General features: G+C 36.7%; 1 protein-coding gene across 1 annotated transcript in view; it reads left to right on the top strand.

The window, feature by feature from the left end:
- The window catches only part of BTBD8 (BTB domain containing 8), a 31,001-nt gene extending 20,206 nt beyond the window's left edge, over positions 1 to 10,795 (top strand). The window contains exons 12-18 of the mRNA XM_064719803.1: positions 20 to 149; positions 2,646 to 2,707; positions 3,406 to 4,033; positions 4,343 to 4,433; positions 5,001 to 5,140; positions 6,211 to 8,532; positions 9,877 to 10,795. Of these exons, the coding sequence (XP_064575873.1) occupies positions 20 to 149; positions 2,646 to 2,707; positions 3,406 to 4,033; positions 4,343 to 4,433; positions 5,001 to 5,140; positions 6,211 to 8,532; positions 9,877 to 10,346 (3,843 nt within the window). The 3' untranslated portion in view covers positions 10,347 to 10,795. The remainder of the gene's footprint in view (positions 1 to 19; positions 150 to 2,645; positions 2,708 to 3,405; positions 4,034 to 4,342; positions 4,434 to 5,000; positions 5,141 to 6,210; positions 8,533 to 9,876) is intronic.
- The last annotated feature ends 8,030 nt before the right edge of the window (positions 10,796 to 18,825 follow it).

Below are 18,825 nucleotides of genomic sequence, written 5' to 3'. Positions count from 1 at the left end.
ATTTGTTACTTGAACACAGGGTTTTACGTGCAAGATCCAGGCGCTGCGTGATAAGCTCTGGGTCTTCCTGGTTCAGTCTTTTTATGCTGTTCGTCACACAGAAGGCTGGAAGCTGATGAGGCCAGACCATCAACAGAAAATACAAGCAGGTATGTCTGGCATCAAACGGCATTAGAATTTTTTAGCAATCTGTTCAGTGGATACAATGCAGATGGAATTGTGGAGCCTGATACAAATTGAAGCAAAATTTGTGCTGCTTTGTGTTTTGAAGTGGTGTTTTAGAATAGAAGCATGATGGCATGCTTAGGTAGTTTCAAACATGGGAATCAGTAAGTCATTTTCTGTGAAGAGTCCTCCCTGCTTTTCTTTTTAGGAGTATATATGATAGAACTCCTCCACCATCATGTAGATGCATTCTATTCTTATTTACAGCTACTCTAAATTACTGAAAACACTGCAGTAGGATTAAAAACCTGATCTGCCTCATTTTTAAGGAGATAAGAGCTGTGGATGAATTAAATTTGCCCAAAGCAGATTATCCATTGGCTGCACTCTGTTTCTGTCCTTTATCGTTTTCTCCATGATGTATAAATATTGCTGGTCTCTTGCATAATGCTCGTCCTGCGCTGGCAGCAAATGCAGAGAGCTGGGCTGCTCGGCTGGCTGGCATTGTGATCCTGTGTGTGCTGCTGCAGAGAGCCCCCAAGGAGCTGCATGGTGTGCTCTCAACATTTGAACAGACAGCACTTCCAGCAAAAAGGAGTTTTTGTTCTGAATGCTCCTTTGTTTTGAAGTACACGAGTATTCTGAGGATGTGGAACTGATGATGGAGTTCAGGTTCTGGTTTAATATTAGCTTTGACGGTACAGTGTTGTAAAAGAAAAGAATGTTAAATACTGCTCTGAATTCAAATCACTTTTGATTCAAAGGAGATGTGAACCTTTTTATATCCTTAAAGACATTAGTAGCAATTTCATAATTATATACCTAGAGGTAGATGCAAATTTTATTCCACAATTACATGCTGAAAGATGCAGTGACAGTCTTTCTAAGCATGATTTAATATCTCATACTACTCTGTAGAACAGGGGTAGGATTGCTTCTTGATTATAAAATCCTTCAGAAGCAGAGGAGTTGCCTTTAGAAAAAAGGGTGGGTTGTTCTCATTTAGGGTGGTTTACTTTTAAAGATGCTTGTGTCCCTATTGTGAACGATGCTTTGGCTACTTTACATTAGTGCTTTCAATAGAAAGAAATATTTAAAATCAAGGTGTGTCTTAATTTTCCAAACTCCATATTGCCAAAAATTGTTTTGTTTTCTTTTAGGTTAAATTGTGACTAAAGTTGCATATATTTTATATATAAACAGGCTGAAATGTTTGCATTAATTATCTGGTTTTAATTACAGGCAAGCAATCGTACAATATTGCTAGACAAATTTTAATCTTCAGGTGAAATGCTGATATCTTAGATCAACTTTCATCTTAAAGATTTCTGGTGGTGGCTTTGCTCCTAGAAATTTAGCCTATATAGCTTTAGAAGGCTAAAATAGAGGAGGAAAAATGCCAAAGTAAGAGAGATGATATTGTGGTTTTTTCATTTACAGCCTGTCTTGTGTTTCTTAGGCACAAGTTTATAAGGATTTTGTCTTAATATATTGGTATGTATTAATATGCAGAGTCATTGCTAGAAAAAGGATTAGATCCCTGGGGTGCCATTTTCAGCATACCTTTTGTGTGATTTTTAGAGACTTATATAAAAATTATTTTTAGTATCTTTAGCAAGAATTCAGCAGAATTTTTGTATTATACATTAAAAAAATGTTTCCATATATAGTACCTCAGAACATGAGGCACTGAATGCCTACATTTTTTAATATATTTTTTGCAAAACCTTTTTTCCAGTTGAAATATGAATGCAGACATAAATGAAACCTATCGATTCTGGGTCTGTACAGTGTCTATAAATATCCCTTTTGTGTTCTACAAGTGCAATTGATTCAAAAGCTTTGTTGAAAACTGCTTTCCTCCCATAGTATATCAGATGGAAAAAAAGGCATTCACTGCCTGAAAACTCCACATGACAATCACAGGGATAATTCTCATGACATTACTCTGCATGCTGTCTAAAGAGGCACTATGACCTTACTGTGTACATTTAGGTATATTGGCTTTGCCAATTTTGAAAACTAATATAATTTACTTCAATGTAATTAATCTTTTCTTTATATAGTATAAATAAATACCTTATAATTAACAGCACACTTAAAAGCTGTTAGTACTCTAAATTTGAAAGTATCTTTTTGTAAATTTTGTACACTTTTAAAGGTCTCAGTGCACCGCTAGCTATAAATGAATTGAGCTTGAATAAACAAAAGTCTTACTATGGACATGGGAAGCAGAAGAGTTAAGTAACTTGCTTATGGCCATGTGATGTCATTGTAGATCCCACATTTTTTGTTCTAAACATAAAGCCATGTATTTCCACTTAACATTTGCCATGTCACCAAAATTAGCCTTTCTAGAGTAAATCAGGACCCAAAGAACCACTTTCTGCTTTCACATGATGTTAACTGAGTAGGCTGGCTTGATTTCTGTCCCCCTCCTTTCCTGCCAAACAGTGAAGAAACTGCTTACTCCTTTACAGCTGCGTTTGACAAGGGTGATGACCGAAGACTTGGCAAAAAACCTGTATTCACCAGTTCTCAGGTAAACATTTATATCCAAACATTTAAAACATTCAGATAATTGCAAACTAAACCATTTTTATTATTTGTTTAAATTGATACTTATTTTCCATATTGTTTAATGGAACTTGGTTTTGAAAAATCTGTATTTTCTTGTAAACTGTTTCTGCAGAATCAGTAACGACTACTGGAAACATCTTAGGACTTAGACTGTGTTCTGCAACATTTTCAAACAGATGAGCCCAAATAAAAGGCAGGAATTTGTGTTCAGAACCTCACATTCCTCTCTTGCTACATAATGAAACTCGTCTGTTTCCCAGAGCAAATGTTTTGCTACTGAGCTAATGAATCTCTGCTATTATCACAAGCCACCACACCACTGAGTCTGTTACACTCCCTGCTCTGAAAAATTTTTATTAGTGCCCTCAACAACTCTTCTATTGAAACTCACACTCAAAACTACACTATGAATTTGTAAAAAACCAGTATGGGTTTCACATGATTTGACAGTCTTGCATACATTGCAATGACACTGGTATCACAAAGATTCCCTTTCATGCACTTAATTCTCCATGTTTGAGTTCCTCTTTACCTGAGAGAATCAATATTGACATTTCTGTGTGGATACACTGTTTGGTAATGGTTAAAATCATCCTGTAAAATCATGCATTACAAGTATGTTTTGTTTGGGTTTTTTTCTGATGCCATTTTTTTTCCTAGCTAAATAAAAGTACATCTGTTGGCATAAGGAATACTTCCCGGGCACAACACGGCAAGAAAGGTTGCTGGGGAGATTCTTCCACTAATCAGAATAAAATGAAATCTGATGGATTAGGAGCATCTGGACATGCATCCACCAATAGAAACACTGTTAATAAGACTTCAAAGCATGAGGATGTAAAGGGGAAAGATGGCAAAAAATTAGTTTCCAAGATTACTAAGGATTCCAAACCTGGGGAAAAAGCTGCTTTGCCAAAGGCTAGAGCTGTTATAAAGACAAAAATAGAAAATAATGGAAATGTGAAGGCTGAAAGCATGCTTACCAAGCAAGATATAGAAAAGACATCATCTGCAAGTGGACAAAAAAATTCAGGAAGCAGCAAAGGACTAAGGAACCATGAAGGAAAAGTTGCAGGTGCCAGACCTAAAGTGCTGACAGTAACCTCAAGCATGCAGAACAAAACAAAGCCATTGAAAAAAACCACAGGGAAGGAATCTCCCTCCTTGGTGACTGTGGCAGCAGCTTCCAGCAAGTCAGCAAATTCAAACATGGATATCCAGACTGTGGGTGAACAGACAGAGGAACCCAAAGAGGATAAATCAACAGAGGAAGGGAAAAAACAGACTGGTAATTTTTTATAATTCTTTCTTTAAAGTCCTCTTCTGATTGGTCTCAGGCTGGTCATACACTGAAAACCAGCCAGGGAAGCTTTAAGACAATCTACTATAAATTGCTAAGAGTTACATTCTTACCCTGTAAATGAGTATAAACTGACTTTTTGGTCAATTAACAGCCACCTAAAACAGTAAACATTTTACAATTTTAGCATATATGCATATATGGTCATCTCAATAACTGATCTTCATATATTAGATTTTTTTTGGTACTTATGTGCAGTGCATTCCCTCTGTAATTAACTTTGAATTTACTCTACAGTAGTGAAAACAAAGGTATCTGTGAAGGTATCAAATGGAGTCACCACCAAAAAAAAAAAGACTGAGCTTGAGGCTAATGCCACAACAAGCAGGTATGTTACAAAGCAACATGCTGCTACATAGATGTGTGCATAGATGTGTGTAAGTTTGGGAAGAAAGGTTTCAGGTGACCTATTAAGCTTACCATTAGATGTTCTTTTTATTCTGAGAATGGCTGTGTGTAGGATGTTATTTGCAAAATAATTTGTTAGCTATTGGCAACATTGCTGTAAAGATAAAACTGGTTTGGCTTTTGTGTTGGACTGTTGCATGTTAATAATTTTTAAATTGTTATAGGTCATTCAGAATTCTGCATACTGGAACACTTAATGACTACACAAGGTGTTGTAAACTTACCATTTCTGGAATAGTTTAAATTGAACTGGACAGGAGACAGCTGAAATGACATTGTGAAATAGGTCATTATATATATACATGTTTGTATATAAATTGACAATATAGATATATATTTAATTTTTATTTCAAAAAGTTTACTTTTTAGGTTGCATTTTCAATGTTTATATATGTGTGCACATTGAAACGTATATTTCTTGCTTAAATATACTTAAACAGTGCTAGATCTGAGCCTGAAAATAATGGATGTAATGATTTTTTTGCAGTGTGACAAAAAAACCAACAGGAAAAGGGTGTAATGATCAAAATGTACAAGCTGTACCGAAGAAAAAAGGGAATGTGAGTATGAGTTCTGCAGCACAGCAGAAGACTCAAAACACACCTACCAATTCTCCCAAGAACCAAGGTAAAGTTTCACACAGCAGTTCAATGATCTGCCACTATTATGCAAAGCTTTGAGGTTTGTTTGGTTTTTTGCGCAAGTCTTTGGAAAAATCTTCTGGAGAATTCTGGGGTTTTTCCATATTTCACTTTGGTGACAATCCTAAACTGTAAAATGCAAATTAATGTGTCAACTTCAAAATACTTAAAAGACGCTCTTCACTGCCAGTCGGTGTTTTCTTCTGCTTGTTTAATCTGCATTGCAGAGGCTTCCATTTGCTGATCCCCTGCACTTCTGCATTTGGAACCATGACTGAGCTCAACAGAAATTCTGTAGGTTGCGCATCTGTAATAAGCCTCAAAGATCTGGACTGCAGACTGCTTCATGCCTCCCTAATTAGGTGTTTTCCTGTCTCCCCCTGTCAGTAGCGCTGTTTGCTTGGGGCTGATACTGGCCCCAAACAAATCCTCAATTTCAACAGCTACTGATAGCAGGGGTAGGAAATGCCACTATAGAACACAGAGAGGAAACACTGGTTTAGAAGGACACAAGGTGTTAAGGATGGAGCTCCAATATTCAAGTTTTATTATCTTAAATGCACTGTGATGTAGAAGACACAGGTTCTGTCAATTTGTGGTCATTAAAGATCTTGCAGTATTTTCTGACTGAGCAGGGACATTAACTCTGGTGTTCTAATCCCATTATAACTAATGTAATTATTTTCTGCCTCTGTTCATTTCCTCTACAAAATAAATTCAATACAGTACTCATTACTTCCTGTGCTAAGCTGCTGTGTAGTGTTTGTATGCATTATTAGAGAGCTGCTGCTTTCTACTTTAGGGATGGCTGCTTTAGTTACAGGCTGAAGTGATTCCTGTATGTATATTCTATGAACTGCTTTAAAGGTGCAAAGACAGTATTTTTGTCTATTATTTGTTATTTCAAATCTTAATTCTATAACAAGCCTTATTTCCCTTAGTTACATTAAAAGTTGAGTAACTTGTTTCTTAACATAAACAAACATTAACATAAAATTGGTGAATATACTGTGACTGGCACATACAACCTTTATAGTCTTTTTTACTGTTTGTCAGGACCTCAGGGGGAATCACCAAATTCACTGAAATCAGGAATGTCTCCAAAACATAATGAAGAAAAAAATGTGTTACAAAACCTGGTTCAGACAACACTCCCAGAAAAGCATCCTTCAGCTAAGAAGAAGAGTATTAAACAATCACAAACATCTGTAACAAAAGCCACTTCAAAAATAACACCTAAGACTCTGGCTCCATCAAAGAATGCTGAGAATACAAATAGTAAAGACCCGAAACAGAAATCAGCTGTATTGAAATCTCAGTCCTCTGCCCAAAAGCACTCAAGGAGTGATTCTCCTGTTGTCCAGAAGAATATGCACGCTTCTGAGCACAGAGGTTCAGGACAGAAACTTGAGAAAAACATGGCTGATGCTGCGGCAGGTCAACTTCATGACAATGATGAATGTTATTCTGCAAATGAATCTTTAAAATCTGCCACAGAAAGTAGCAGTGACAATAAATTGCTGGAGTCCTGTCAATCCAATAAACAAAAATTACCAGATTCTTCTGAAACTGTGCAATACAAAATACAATCCGAATCTTCTCCTCAAATTGCAGAAGAAACTGTTAATAAACTGAATGTTTCAATACAAAATGACATGGAAACCAGACAAATCTGTGACAATCAGACTGGAATTAGAAAGACTGAAGATCCAGAGAAAGATGACAATACAGCTGAATTTCACTGTCATGCACAGTCTTCCACTGATGGATATTCAGACTTTTCCAAGGAAACCAATCAAAAGGCTATTGTTTTAGGAGAACGAGTGAAAGATTCAAAAGCAGCAAAAGTCTGTAATGAACAGAGTGATAAAATAAACTCTGAAACAGGTCATAACTATGGTGAAAGTGCTTTGTCAAGCTTTTCCCAAGTAACCAATAAAGAGGATGAGATATCATCTTCTCAGATCCATGTGGAAGGATTTCTTACAGCTGATGAACTGTGTGATACATCAGCCTTGACTGAATATAAATCAGTTACAACAGATTTAGACGATGCTTCAGAATGTTCCACAGAACAAATAACAGAAAAATATTCACCTAATTACACAGAGCTTATAGAGCCTATGGAAATGCCAGAAAACCATGAAAATGCAGAAATTCCCTTTGTGGACCATTGGAGTACTGGTGCTGTAGATCCAAAAGAGAGCCCTGAATCAGACACTGGCAGTGCAACCACATCCTCTGATGATATAAAACCTAGATCAGAAGATTATGATGCTGGAGGCTCTCAGGACGATGAGGGATCCAATGAAAGAGGGATTTCTAAGTGCAGCACTATGCTATGTCATGATTTTCTTGGAAGAAGCAGCAGTGACACAAGTACACCTGAGGAATTAAAAATTTATGATAGCAGCCTAAGAATAGAAGTGAAAATGAAAAAAGAGGGTTCTGATCTCTTTCGTGTTAATTCAACAAGTGATGATGAAATACCAAGAAAAATTTGGTCCCATCAAGACAGTTCACGGACCACAACTAGAGAAAGCAAAACTTCTACTTTTGGAAATGCTCAGTTTACTCAGGAAGCAGACCAAGTTTCTTCTTCTGCCGATGAAACAGAAGATGACAGATCTGAAGCAGAGAACGTTGCAGAAAGCTTTCCTCCATCAAATGTTCCTACTCAACAGTTCCAAGGAATTGATAATTTAGCTTTTGAGGATGCAACAGAAAATGATACTGCAAGTCAGGAGTTCTCTAAAACTAAAAATTTCAAACGATCTGTTTTACTTTCAGTAGATGAATGTGAAGAACTGGGAGCCGATGATAAAGCAGAGACTCACACTTCACGTCAGCACTCAATAGAGTCTCTTACTCCTTCAGAAGTATTTGACAGTGTTTCTCAAGAGCACCATTTTACTCATTCAGGATACTCATTGGAAACTGGAGAGGGATTCCTGGATAGCAAACAGCAAAAGGACAGAGACAATAGATCGGATAAAAGTGGAAGTTCTGTCCTGCATCTTCAGGGTGCTGAAATCCCAGGGAAGGAGAATCAAGGTGCTTCAATGACTGAACAAAACTGCCCAGAGAAAGTACATTCAGCAGGTAGTCCACATCCAGGAGAAAACCAGCAAGTAAATATCAAGAATGACATGGCTACTGAATTTCACCAGTGCAATAAGTACTTAGACAATGACGCAAAGTCTCAAGAAAGACCATGTCATCTAGATCTTCAGCAGAGAGAAACTAATTCTGATGTGCAAAAGAGCAGCTCTGCCAAACCTGTAGAAGCCAGTAAGAATCAGGTGCTGACTCAGGAAAGTCAAGTGAGAGACAGTCAACCAGCAACTACTGAATGCGATAATACTGATTTACTTCCAGGTAATGTACAGAAATAGAAACATTCAGTCATTCAAAACCAAATTAATAGGGAAAGCTTTGGCAATTTGTCTGGGATTGAATCCTGAACTGAAGTAATTTTGGCTGAAACAGTATTTAAATATTTTTAAGTGTTTAACTTGGGTAGAGAATGCTTGTCTGTTTGAAATATCCGTCAATACCCTGCTGTTCAATGAGAAACTTGACTACAAGAAAAGAGATTTCCTGTAATGCTAAAAGAAAGATTGGATGCAGTTGTCTGTACTTCAGTTATTTTTGATCCAATCTAACATTGACAGCATCAGCTTTTGATGGAATCTTAGTATTTGTTTTGTCTGCTTGACAACATATAGTATGTCTGAATGGGATGTGCAATAACTAAAGTAATAACCTTAACTAAAGCGCACTGAACTGTTTACCTGAACAGCTATATGCATTATTGTTGTAATTTATTTATTTATATATTATATACAAATTTGGATCATTCTCCCACTGAATATAACTGAATATTTGCCATATACACCAGTGGGAGTAGGTTTGAACTCTGCTTTAGAGCTTATGAGATGTCTAAAATTCTAAATTTTACCAGTAAAAGATTATTTCCTAAAGAGAGTTTATACTTAGAACTCATGCTTATATACAAAAAAAGTTCTAACTTGTTTCATGTAGCTAGATGAATACCTGTCTAGTTTTGTGTTTTGTCTTCTTTATATCAATACTTCAGTCTGTTTATCCCATCAAAAATATGCAATAGTGTTGATTACAACTATTGTGTATTCAAGAGTAATGAAACACTGATGATGATCTATGTTCAGCCAGACCACAGAACAAGAAGACATTAAAAGTTGTACTATTTTTTTTTAAGTTTGCTTGTCCTTGCCTGCAGCTGCCCTTGCATGTGCAGTGTAGAAATAAGCCTGTGGATAAACAATTTTGGTTTTAATTCTCTACTAAGCTGACATAGCTTAAGTCACCATTCAGTAATCATTCTCTATTAATTCCCTCTATGCACCTCCTGGTCTAAATTTAATTTATGTAGTAAATGAGAAATTTCATGTGCATTAAGTGTATATTTACATTGTCATTTTCTGTATCAGAAACTTAATTATGGAGGTTATTGTTAATTACCAGTGGTGATTGCTGCTTTAACTTAATTTATAAATCATACTTTGTTTTTATATAGGTAATAAATGCCTCAAATTTTGTCAATTTTGTATAACCCTCCATCCCCCTTTTTTTAACTTGATTGGATTGTCCTTCCTGAATGAATTAAATTTTGCTGTACACAGCCCTGAGGGGAGGATCATCTACAATTTTTACATTGTACAGTATTGTGAATTATTTCAGGAGACATAGATGATTATGACACAATGGCACAAACCTGCATGTATGAACATCGGCCTTCAAAAACCCTTTCTCCAATATATGAGATGGATGTTGGAGAAGCAATTGAGCAGAGGATGGATTCAGAAACAGCAGATCTAGAGATGGATCTCGAAGATCAACCGTTTGCAGAACAGGACTGGACTCTACTCAGGCAATTGCTATCTGAGCATAACTCACATATAGATTTCAAAAACTCTGTTCCTGAAGACCTTAACTTAGCACAATGTCTTATCAATCAGACACTGTTTCTGGCACGAGATGGTTCCAATCCTCAGGGCAGCTCCCAGGCTGACACATTCAGCAGGTGGACTGAGCTCATGTCTCCACTTGACGACTCCTCAGCGAGCATTACAGTGGCGAGCTTTTCATCTGAAGACTGCTCGTCCCCTCAAGGGGAATGGACAATTCTTGAACTGGAAACCCATCATTAAGGTTTCAGCTCTTTGCAACTGAACTCCAACCCATTCCCCAAATCTATTTTTGATGAGTTGTTTCCATACCTTAATGAAATACTGCATCAGTCAAGAACGAGCAATTCTTGATACTGAGGCAATCTTTCTGATAAATTGAGGTAAATATGTTAACTTATCATCTAGATTTAATCACAAGTACAATAATTTTTCAAGACTTAAATGTATGTCTTTTCTAAAAATGAACTTGAGCATGTATTTTCTAGAATTGTTAGAAAAACTAGATAACATGAAGGAAAAGTCTGGGTTTCTGCCCTCCCTTTTATCTTCTTTTTTGACATTTAATGTTCTCATTGATCAAAAATTTAAAGACGAATGCACTATAGTAGACTTATTCCTCTCCTTCTCCCCCCCAATATGGTGACTTCATTTTACAACAATAAAGATTCAGAATGGTTGTGTCAAAAGGTGATGTGTGCCAACACTACTTTAAATGACAGTAAAACATACTTATATTCAAAGAAAATGTTTCAATCTGAATCTGCCTTGGAGCTTGTTAATATGAGTAGCTTGTTTCATCTGTTTCTTCCAGATTTGATTTTTTGTATTTTGGCTTGTTTTGTTTAGAAGTTTCCAATAAATTTTTTTAATTGCCTTTTCTTCAAATCTAAGACTTCACAGGGTCTGTGCTGTACGAAGACCACTGTTTCTTTCATGAAAATGCACATATTTAAGTAAATATTTTAAATGGCATAGTGCATGAATTCAAAGGAGTTGGTAGAATGTTGCTCCTGCTCTAAGAAACAGCATGTCTGATGTCTCCAAAAGTACCTCTGAATCTGAAGTTGTGGTCAGTGTTACATCTGAAGTCTGATGCTAACTAGAATTACCTTCAGGCATTAGTTAATTACACTTGCATGTTCTCATGCTGAAGTATAGCAAGATTCTCAGGAATTTGGTTTTGTGTGTTTTCATAGATGCCACACTTTTGGGAGTGGTAATAGGATTATTGCATCTTTGTTATTATCTCTAGTGTAGCTTTTATAAATTGAGACTAAATGTCACAACAACCTTTCTTTTGATTCAGAGTGAAATAGGATATACAGATAATTTTGCTGCTTTTGGCTCTTTGGGTGTGGATAGGACTGATTATTGTCTCTTCTGATTGACAGGGGAGGAAGGAGTGAGAAACTTCTTGTAATTCTTCCCTAGTCAGAACTCCTGAAACATGCAGGGCTTTGTTCCCTGCAGAGGTTGGACCCCCTTAAGATATCTGCATTATGGAAACAGTAGTGCTTGTTTTTCACACAACTTCAAATCTCAAAAGGAAGTATTCTACCTCCTCTTAGTCATTAACAGAAGTGCCTTCAGGAGTGAGTGCCATGCAGGAGTAAAAGGCTAACTAACATTCTATTCTGGTTGAAACTGTAGAAGTACTAAACTTAAGCTGACTCTAACCACTGATAACACTTCAGATCTGCAAGCTTTTGCACAATTCCAGCAGTGCACCTTAACTTGACAAACTTCATTTCTTTTTGTTCATAGTCAGAAACTCAGTTCTGCAGAAATATGAACTTGTCCTAGTGTATGATTAAAGAAGTTATGACTTTGGATTTGACAGAATAAAGATCTTTGAGGCAAAATAATTTATCTAGCAAGGCACTTTGTTGAATTTCTGATACATAAGTAAAAGTAATGTTTTATTCTCAAAATGAATGGAGGAAGAAATTTATCTTGTTCTTTAATATCAAGGTAAGGGAAAAAAAGGAAAACCTTCCTTTCTTTTTATGTCAGTGGAAGACTCTAAACTCATGGAAGGAAGATGTTTAGTCTCATCATAAAAATCTTTCATCTGCTCTTTTAACAGCAGGATGAATAGTCTGAGATATTGTAATTCCAAATATTATAAATGTAATACTCTGCATTTAACCCAGTCTTCATATTGAGGGAGTTAGAACCACCTTTAGAAGTGCAAAACATCAAGAAAACCTATTTTTCACCTTCAGCATTTACAAGGTACATCAGTAGGTGATAATCTTTTGGATAAAATAGAGAACTATAATACTGGTCATAGTAAAATATGAAGGTCAAGAGAAGCTCTTACAGAAGGCCAAGGAATAGTGGTTTTTAATGTCTGTGTAAAGCATTAAAGTAAAAGTTGTCTACCAAAAAGTTTAATCAAGTATCATCAGGATTTTAAAGCTGACAGTGGGCATTCTCACGTTAAACAAGATGAAATGATGGAAAGGAAAAGTGACAGAAAGTGAAAGAAGGGATCCTTTTGTCTATTTTTCACTTTGCCCATCTTTTTAACTTTTTACTGAATTGAAAAAGTGACACTGAAAATTGACACAAAATTTCAAGTGTATTGTATGAAATACGATCACATATAGAGTTTTTTTAATTGTGGTTTTTGTCTTTGCATTTACTTTTTTTATCTGCCAATTTACTTTAAATTAGCTTCTCTCTTCAAGTCCCCAGTGCTGTTGTTGCAATTCCTTTCCCAGTTTTGCAGCAGCCCGCTGCTGAGGATAGGGTATTGTTCAGTTGGTACAGAGGCAGCCATAGAATTCAGCTTCCCACAGGCAGAGAGTGTCTGCAGGAGCAGCAGGAATAGAACGTGGTATTGTTTTTAATTCGCGTTACTAGAGCGCCTGTGAGGCTTAATCAGAGCAGCATCCCACTGGCTAGACATTGTACAAACAAAGAGCAAAAACAAAGACTGCCCACAGAGTGGTTAGAATCCAAGATAAGACAAAAGACAAAAAAAAATGCACATGAATGGAAAAGTAAAATGAGAGTGTCAATATTTGTCTAGCTGATTAGCCATGGCTTCAGCACATCATCAGTTTAAATAGTCATTTTTTCTCCTGTATGCATTATGAGAAGGGGGAACTTTAGGGTGAGATTTGAAGGTTGGATAACAAGGGAGCTGGAAGAATGTATAATCCTGACCAGCCTTATGTGCTGCCTAAACTGTTTGACCCTGACCTCATTCAAGGGAATGTCCAAGCTTTAAACCTGGTGCATGTAGCTATTTGTTTAATAGTATCAGTCACCTGAGTTCTCTGGAGTCCTTCTCATACCTCCTGGCAGTGACTTTATCACTGTATTCACCTCTTCTCCAAAACAGGAGAGAATGGATAAAGGTTTGTTTGAAAACTTGACAGAGAAACAGAGGTGGTGCCACGGGCTCCAAGTGAACAGTGATTATGAGGTCCTGAAAGACCTCTAAAGCAAAGACAAGGTAGACAGATACATCTGAGCAAACAGTGAAGGGTGAGAGTGAGGAAACCAAAAAGATGGCACAGTCAGAATACTCCCCTGGCAGTAGTATTTGGAATAAGAGCAGTGAAATTGCTTTGTCAGAGCCTAAGACCAGGCTGCAGTTAACAGGTGCAAGTGACAGCTCACCTGAGATAGTTCTGTGAATGGGCAAAGATGGCTGTATCCTACAGAGAGCAACACACATTTAGTAAACTATCAGTGAAATTTAAAGGAGAGGACTTGGCAATCAGTCTCAGATAATGACCTTGATTTGGCCTACCTTGAATGACATGTCATGAAAATGAAAAATAAGGAAAGATGTTTTGCATGTATATTCAATTTAAGTTTAAAAGTTTAAGTTTAAAAAAAGACTAGACCTCCAAAAGTGGTATCTGTAGGCATAATTACTTTTTTTTTCACTTGGAAAGTTAAGAGTCTAATCTGGACTGGAGAAGCAGCTCTGCAGGGTTTTTACATACAGATAACAGCTAATATTATAATTGTGGAGTAAGTCACCAACAGACATAGTGCAGACAGAAAAGGGAAGGCCAGGCACTTGGAACTGTACAGGAAAGGCAGGAGTGGGGGGAGTTCTTCCAATAACCTATTAAAAAAAAAAAAACTTAGGGAAGCAGAGGAAATGAAAAGATGGAGGCAGGAGTCAAATGAGGATGAGAGGATTTAAGGAAAACTGCACCACTGGCTTCACTGAACACAGCCCACAAGGCAGATGAGTATAAAACACCAGTTTTGAGGTAGATTAGGAAAGTGTTCCTAGGGGCTGTGGTCAGAATGAGAGATTGGCCCACAGAGCCAAAGGCAACAGACAGCAGCTTGGTAGAGCCTGACAGAACTGCAGGAAGGAAACAGAGCCTAACCACTAAGAGAGAAACAACAGTTAGAAAAGCAGACCAGTTAATAATATATTTTGGTTTGCTTCTTCAATGCATGAGATTATACCATGTTGATGTAGTGTAGCAAAAGAAATGCAGAGGCTGAGACACACAGTGAAGATCAGAAGAGATAAGTACATGGAATGAGATCAGCAGGCAGTCTGGACTGCTACAAGGGATCAGATAAGTGCATGAAAACCCAGACATCTGTTTTGTGGTATAGGGGTAATGGAAAGGACACTTCATAAATTCTTCAGTTTTTTCCCTTAGAAAAGCTTCCTCCAGAATCAAAGAATTACAGAAAAATCATAGCAATACAGGAAAACGTAGGCTTGAACTGACCTCTGAAGGTCTGTAGTCCAACCTGCTACTAAAAGCACAGGTAACTTCAAAGTCAGATGGGTTTCTCAGGGCCTCATCAACATCCACAGCATATAAAATGGTAATAAAGACAGCAGGCAGAAACACAATGCTCATCGGAAACAGATATTTGATATTAAACTATTCTCATTGTAATAAAACTACTTTTTGTGTCATTGGAAAATATTAATAATTGAGTACAAGAAATGTAGCTAGCTTGCAATATTTTTAAGTTCTGGATGATATGCGATTGAACTGTACACGTTTAATAATCTTCTAACATACTTTTTAAGGTTTTTAATTATTTCAAAATTGTACTCAAGTTTTGAGATGGCAAATTTTATTATTATTTTGGAAGAACTAGGGCTAGAGAACTTCCTATGTTTCTCCCAAAGACTGTCCCTAGGATGTGTTCCCCTAGCATTGTCTATCAGTTTGTTTCAGGGAATATGATTTAAAAAAAAAAATCACATTCCTGTCATAGGTACATACTGTAGGGAGACTATTTTATATATATTTCAATATCCATTATTGCCATCTGGAAAATAGTAAGTAGCATGCTAATTCTACTTTGCTCCAGAAAACCTAAACCTTTGCATGAAGGAATTAAGAACTGCTCTTATGTTGTTCATCTGTTGCTGAGAACCAAGATATTTAGGAATTCATTATTTTGCTTTCACTAATGTCAAAAAACCCTCTTGTTGACCTCAGCTGAATGAGGCTCAGGACCTGTCTATAATAATGCATGTACTAGAAATGCTATTTTTCCAATAGATATATTTCGTAGTTTTCTAGTTTTATTCTACTAATAACATTGTACAATTGTAGGTATGACAAATTACAGCTAGAAAGACTTCAATTTAGGAGTCATAATTGTATGCATTCTGTTAATATTTCATGACTGGGGTGATTTAACATTTTTCCATTGATGGATGACATTCTTGCCAGGACTACATAGGAACTGAGGACAAAAGATAAAATGAGAAGTATTGCAGCTTTATTACAACAGATGATTCTCTGGAAATGGGCTTTTAGATCTGAAATCAAATATAATTAGAAGCTTTCATCTCTTGCAGAAAATCCATACTGATTTTCATTTTTCTCTCTTGAACAAAAGCTATATGCAATTTTTTTTTAAAATAAGCTTTAATGTTCAACTTTGGAAAAATGACAGCTCAAATGTCTTCTTTAGCTAATTTAAAACTTTACTTCTTCCCATTTACAACTACTGTGTGTTTAAAGAAGCTAATCCTGTAACAGAGAAAAGTGATTTATCTAAGAACTGGATATCAGCTGGGGAAAAATACTGAGTTTGGTAATTTTTTTACAAATTTGTTTTTTTTATATTTGATAACTAAAACCAGTAGAAGCTGTACAGAGCAGGCATGCACACACACCTGTTTCTTGCATTTGACCTCCCTTTCATACTTCTCTTTGCAATCTGCACTCCATTAAGCCACAGTTGTGCAAACACAGAAGTGAATCCACAGCCACATCTGCAGATTGGCTTTCAGCTTAACATTCTCTTTTCAGAGAGGGTAATGGAGCTGACACTGGGGGCAGGCACTGTGCACACTTGTGTTTTTATACAGCACTCAACTTAATGAGGTTCTTATCCTGATGAACCATCTAGATGCAGTTAAAGTATGAAATAATTAATAATGGAATTCCATTAAATTCCTCCCCTGTTCTCCTTAAATGATGGCTCAGAAGACTGTCCAGTTAGAGAAATCAAAGTCCTAAGAACCTAACTTTTTGCATTACATGCAACATAAGTTCCTTCTCTATTGCACTGTAAAATACAAATATATGTCTTCAATAACTCAAACCTCAGTGTCTGGAGGGGCTGACTATAAATCAGTAACTAGATACATTTATCAAGGACACTGATGGTCAAAATAGAGTTTGTACACTTAGAGATTGTGACTGTTAACTGGACTAGAGTGTGTATTCTGGTGAACCTGAACACAGGTTCACATGCACAAATTTGGGACTCAGCCCAATTACCCAGGTAGTCCATCAAACTTTGTATTTATGCATTCAGTGACAGTGACTACTCTTTCTGAGCTCCCACCTAAGTCAGTGTGAGTGCTATCAGATGCACATTTATGAAGATCACAGTATTTATGTGTCTAGACAGAGAGACTAGTTACTGGAGTAAAAATTTTGGCCCATGTACCTTAAATATATAAAACATTTTTGAGACTGATCTCACCAACTTACTTTAACCTACAATATCCTCACCTATGCAATCCTTAATGTAGGAATTCTTGCCATTTTCGCACAGTTGTGCTTAATGAATTCATTTTCATTCTTCACTTTTTTTTTAATAACCATTTTTCAAGTGTGGCATGACTTCCTGCCAGTAGAGTTATATCAGTGTGCTTAAGATCAGTACAGATAGGACAAACTCTGTGTACATGCCAGATTCAGTGTAGGTAGTGTAAAAGCTTTTTGTGACTTTCATAAAATGAGGAAATATCCACAAACAAGAAACCCACCTATAAATCAAACTTCCTGCCTATAACAAAATCTCCTGCTGTATCTGTAGAGAAAAAAAAACCCTTCAATCTCTATTTTCTGGATTATCATGTAACGAAGATTATCATGTATCTGGATTATCTAGTAACCAAGATTAATCCAATATATGTATAGTGGGATGCATATGAAGAAAGGTTTGAGTCAGTACCTGTAGTCCATGGCTTTATGGTCCTGGAATATTTTGACCACTCAATCCTGTGGAGGGAAGGGGAGGGTGTTAAGCTCTCAAACCAAATGCTTGCATGATTCCCACCTGCTTGCTTTCCACACCTAGATAATGAGCTGGGGCCTAAGTAATCCTATTTTGAAATGAATTTTTGTCAACATAGTGTTCTGTTTCAAGAATATCTGTATGGTTGCATAGTCCCACAACCCTTCTTCCTCATGCTACATACTCGAGGTTCTTAGTTGATTTCTGTATGACAGAAAATAATAAATCCTATGTGTAAGTCAAATGCTGAGTCACTGTATTTCATTCAACTTGTGGAATGCTGACATGAATTTTTATTTGTGCTCTGTAAATGGCAAAAAAAAAAAACTTTCCTTTTCCATCTTTAGTGGACCTTCACTTGTTTTTCTCCTTTAAAGGAAAATACTGATTTTTCTTTGACTGTGTCATCAGAGAACAGGACAGTTGATATGTGTGTGTGAAGACAGACAATCAGTTTTCATGTAAAAATACATAGAGGAAGATACCTATGTAACAGTCCCACAAAACCAAACAATGGAGCTGATGTACAACATACAGGATATGGGCCAGGAGAACATAGAGAAACACTAATTGGATTATAGATTTTGCCTTGTCATAAATTAGTTATTCATTCGAATGCTTATGCCATTATCTTCATCATAGGGGAGTTCTAATCACAAGATCTTTCTATCCGTGCCTAAGTGGGGTCCTGTACTCTGCTTCCAGGAAATATTTGATATGCTGCCAGACTCAGCCCTGTTCTTTCTCTCTCCTGCAACTTCACCTTTATGTGAAATGCACCTTGTAGGTACGGGGAAAGAAATGCTTGTGAGATTTAAAGCTAAGACTGGCCAAATGTCAGAAATGGTCACAGCAGAGGTAACAGTAAGTAGGAAAATAACTTCAGCTCATCAGATAGCTTTCCTCAGAAGTCCCTTTTGGGAAAGGAAACTACTGTGGAGAACAATGCTCTGAAGAACACACAATTCACAAAAATCTATTTTCTTTGAGTCTGAGCTCTACTTAATTAGTGTTCTGACATTCAGGCTCAAAAACAAAGGAGAAAGCCAAGTCGTGAAATATTCAAATGGTCTTGCAGAGCAAACTTCTATCAGAATTGTCCCTTGGGCACGTCCCAGACGAGCATTAGGCCAGGGCAGCCCTTACACAGGAGACAGTGCAGGGTCCATTCTGCTAAGAACCTTTTGTCTCAGAACAAGCCCTATTTTTATTTCCAAAACCAGCTACT

The sequence above is a fragment of the Zonotrichia leucophrys genome, chromosome 8, assembly GCF_028769735.1.
Source record: "Zonotrichia leucophrys gambelii isolate GWCS_2022_RI chromosome 8, RI_Zleu_2.0, whole genome shotgun sequence".
Lineage (NCBI taxonomy): Eukaryota > Metazoa > Chordata > Aves > Passeriformes > Passerellidae > Zonotrichia > Zonotrichia leucophrys.
Note: the sequence above shows the minus strand (reverse complement) of the source record. Positions and strands in the feature narration are given on the sequence as shown.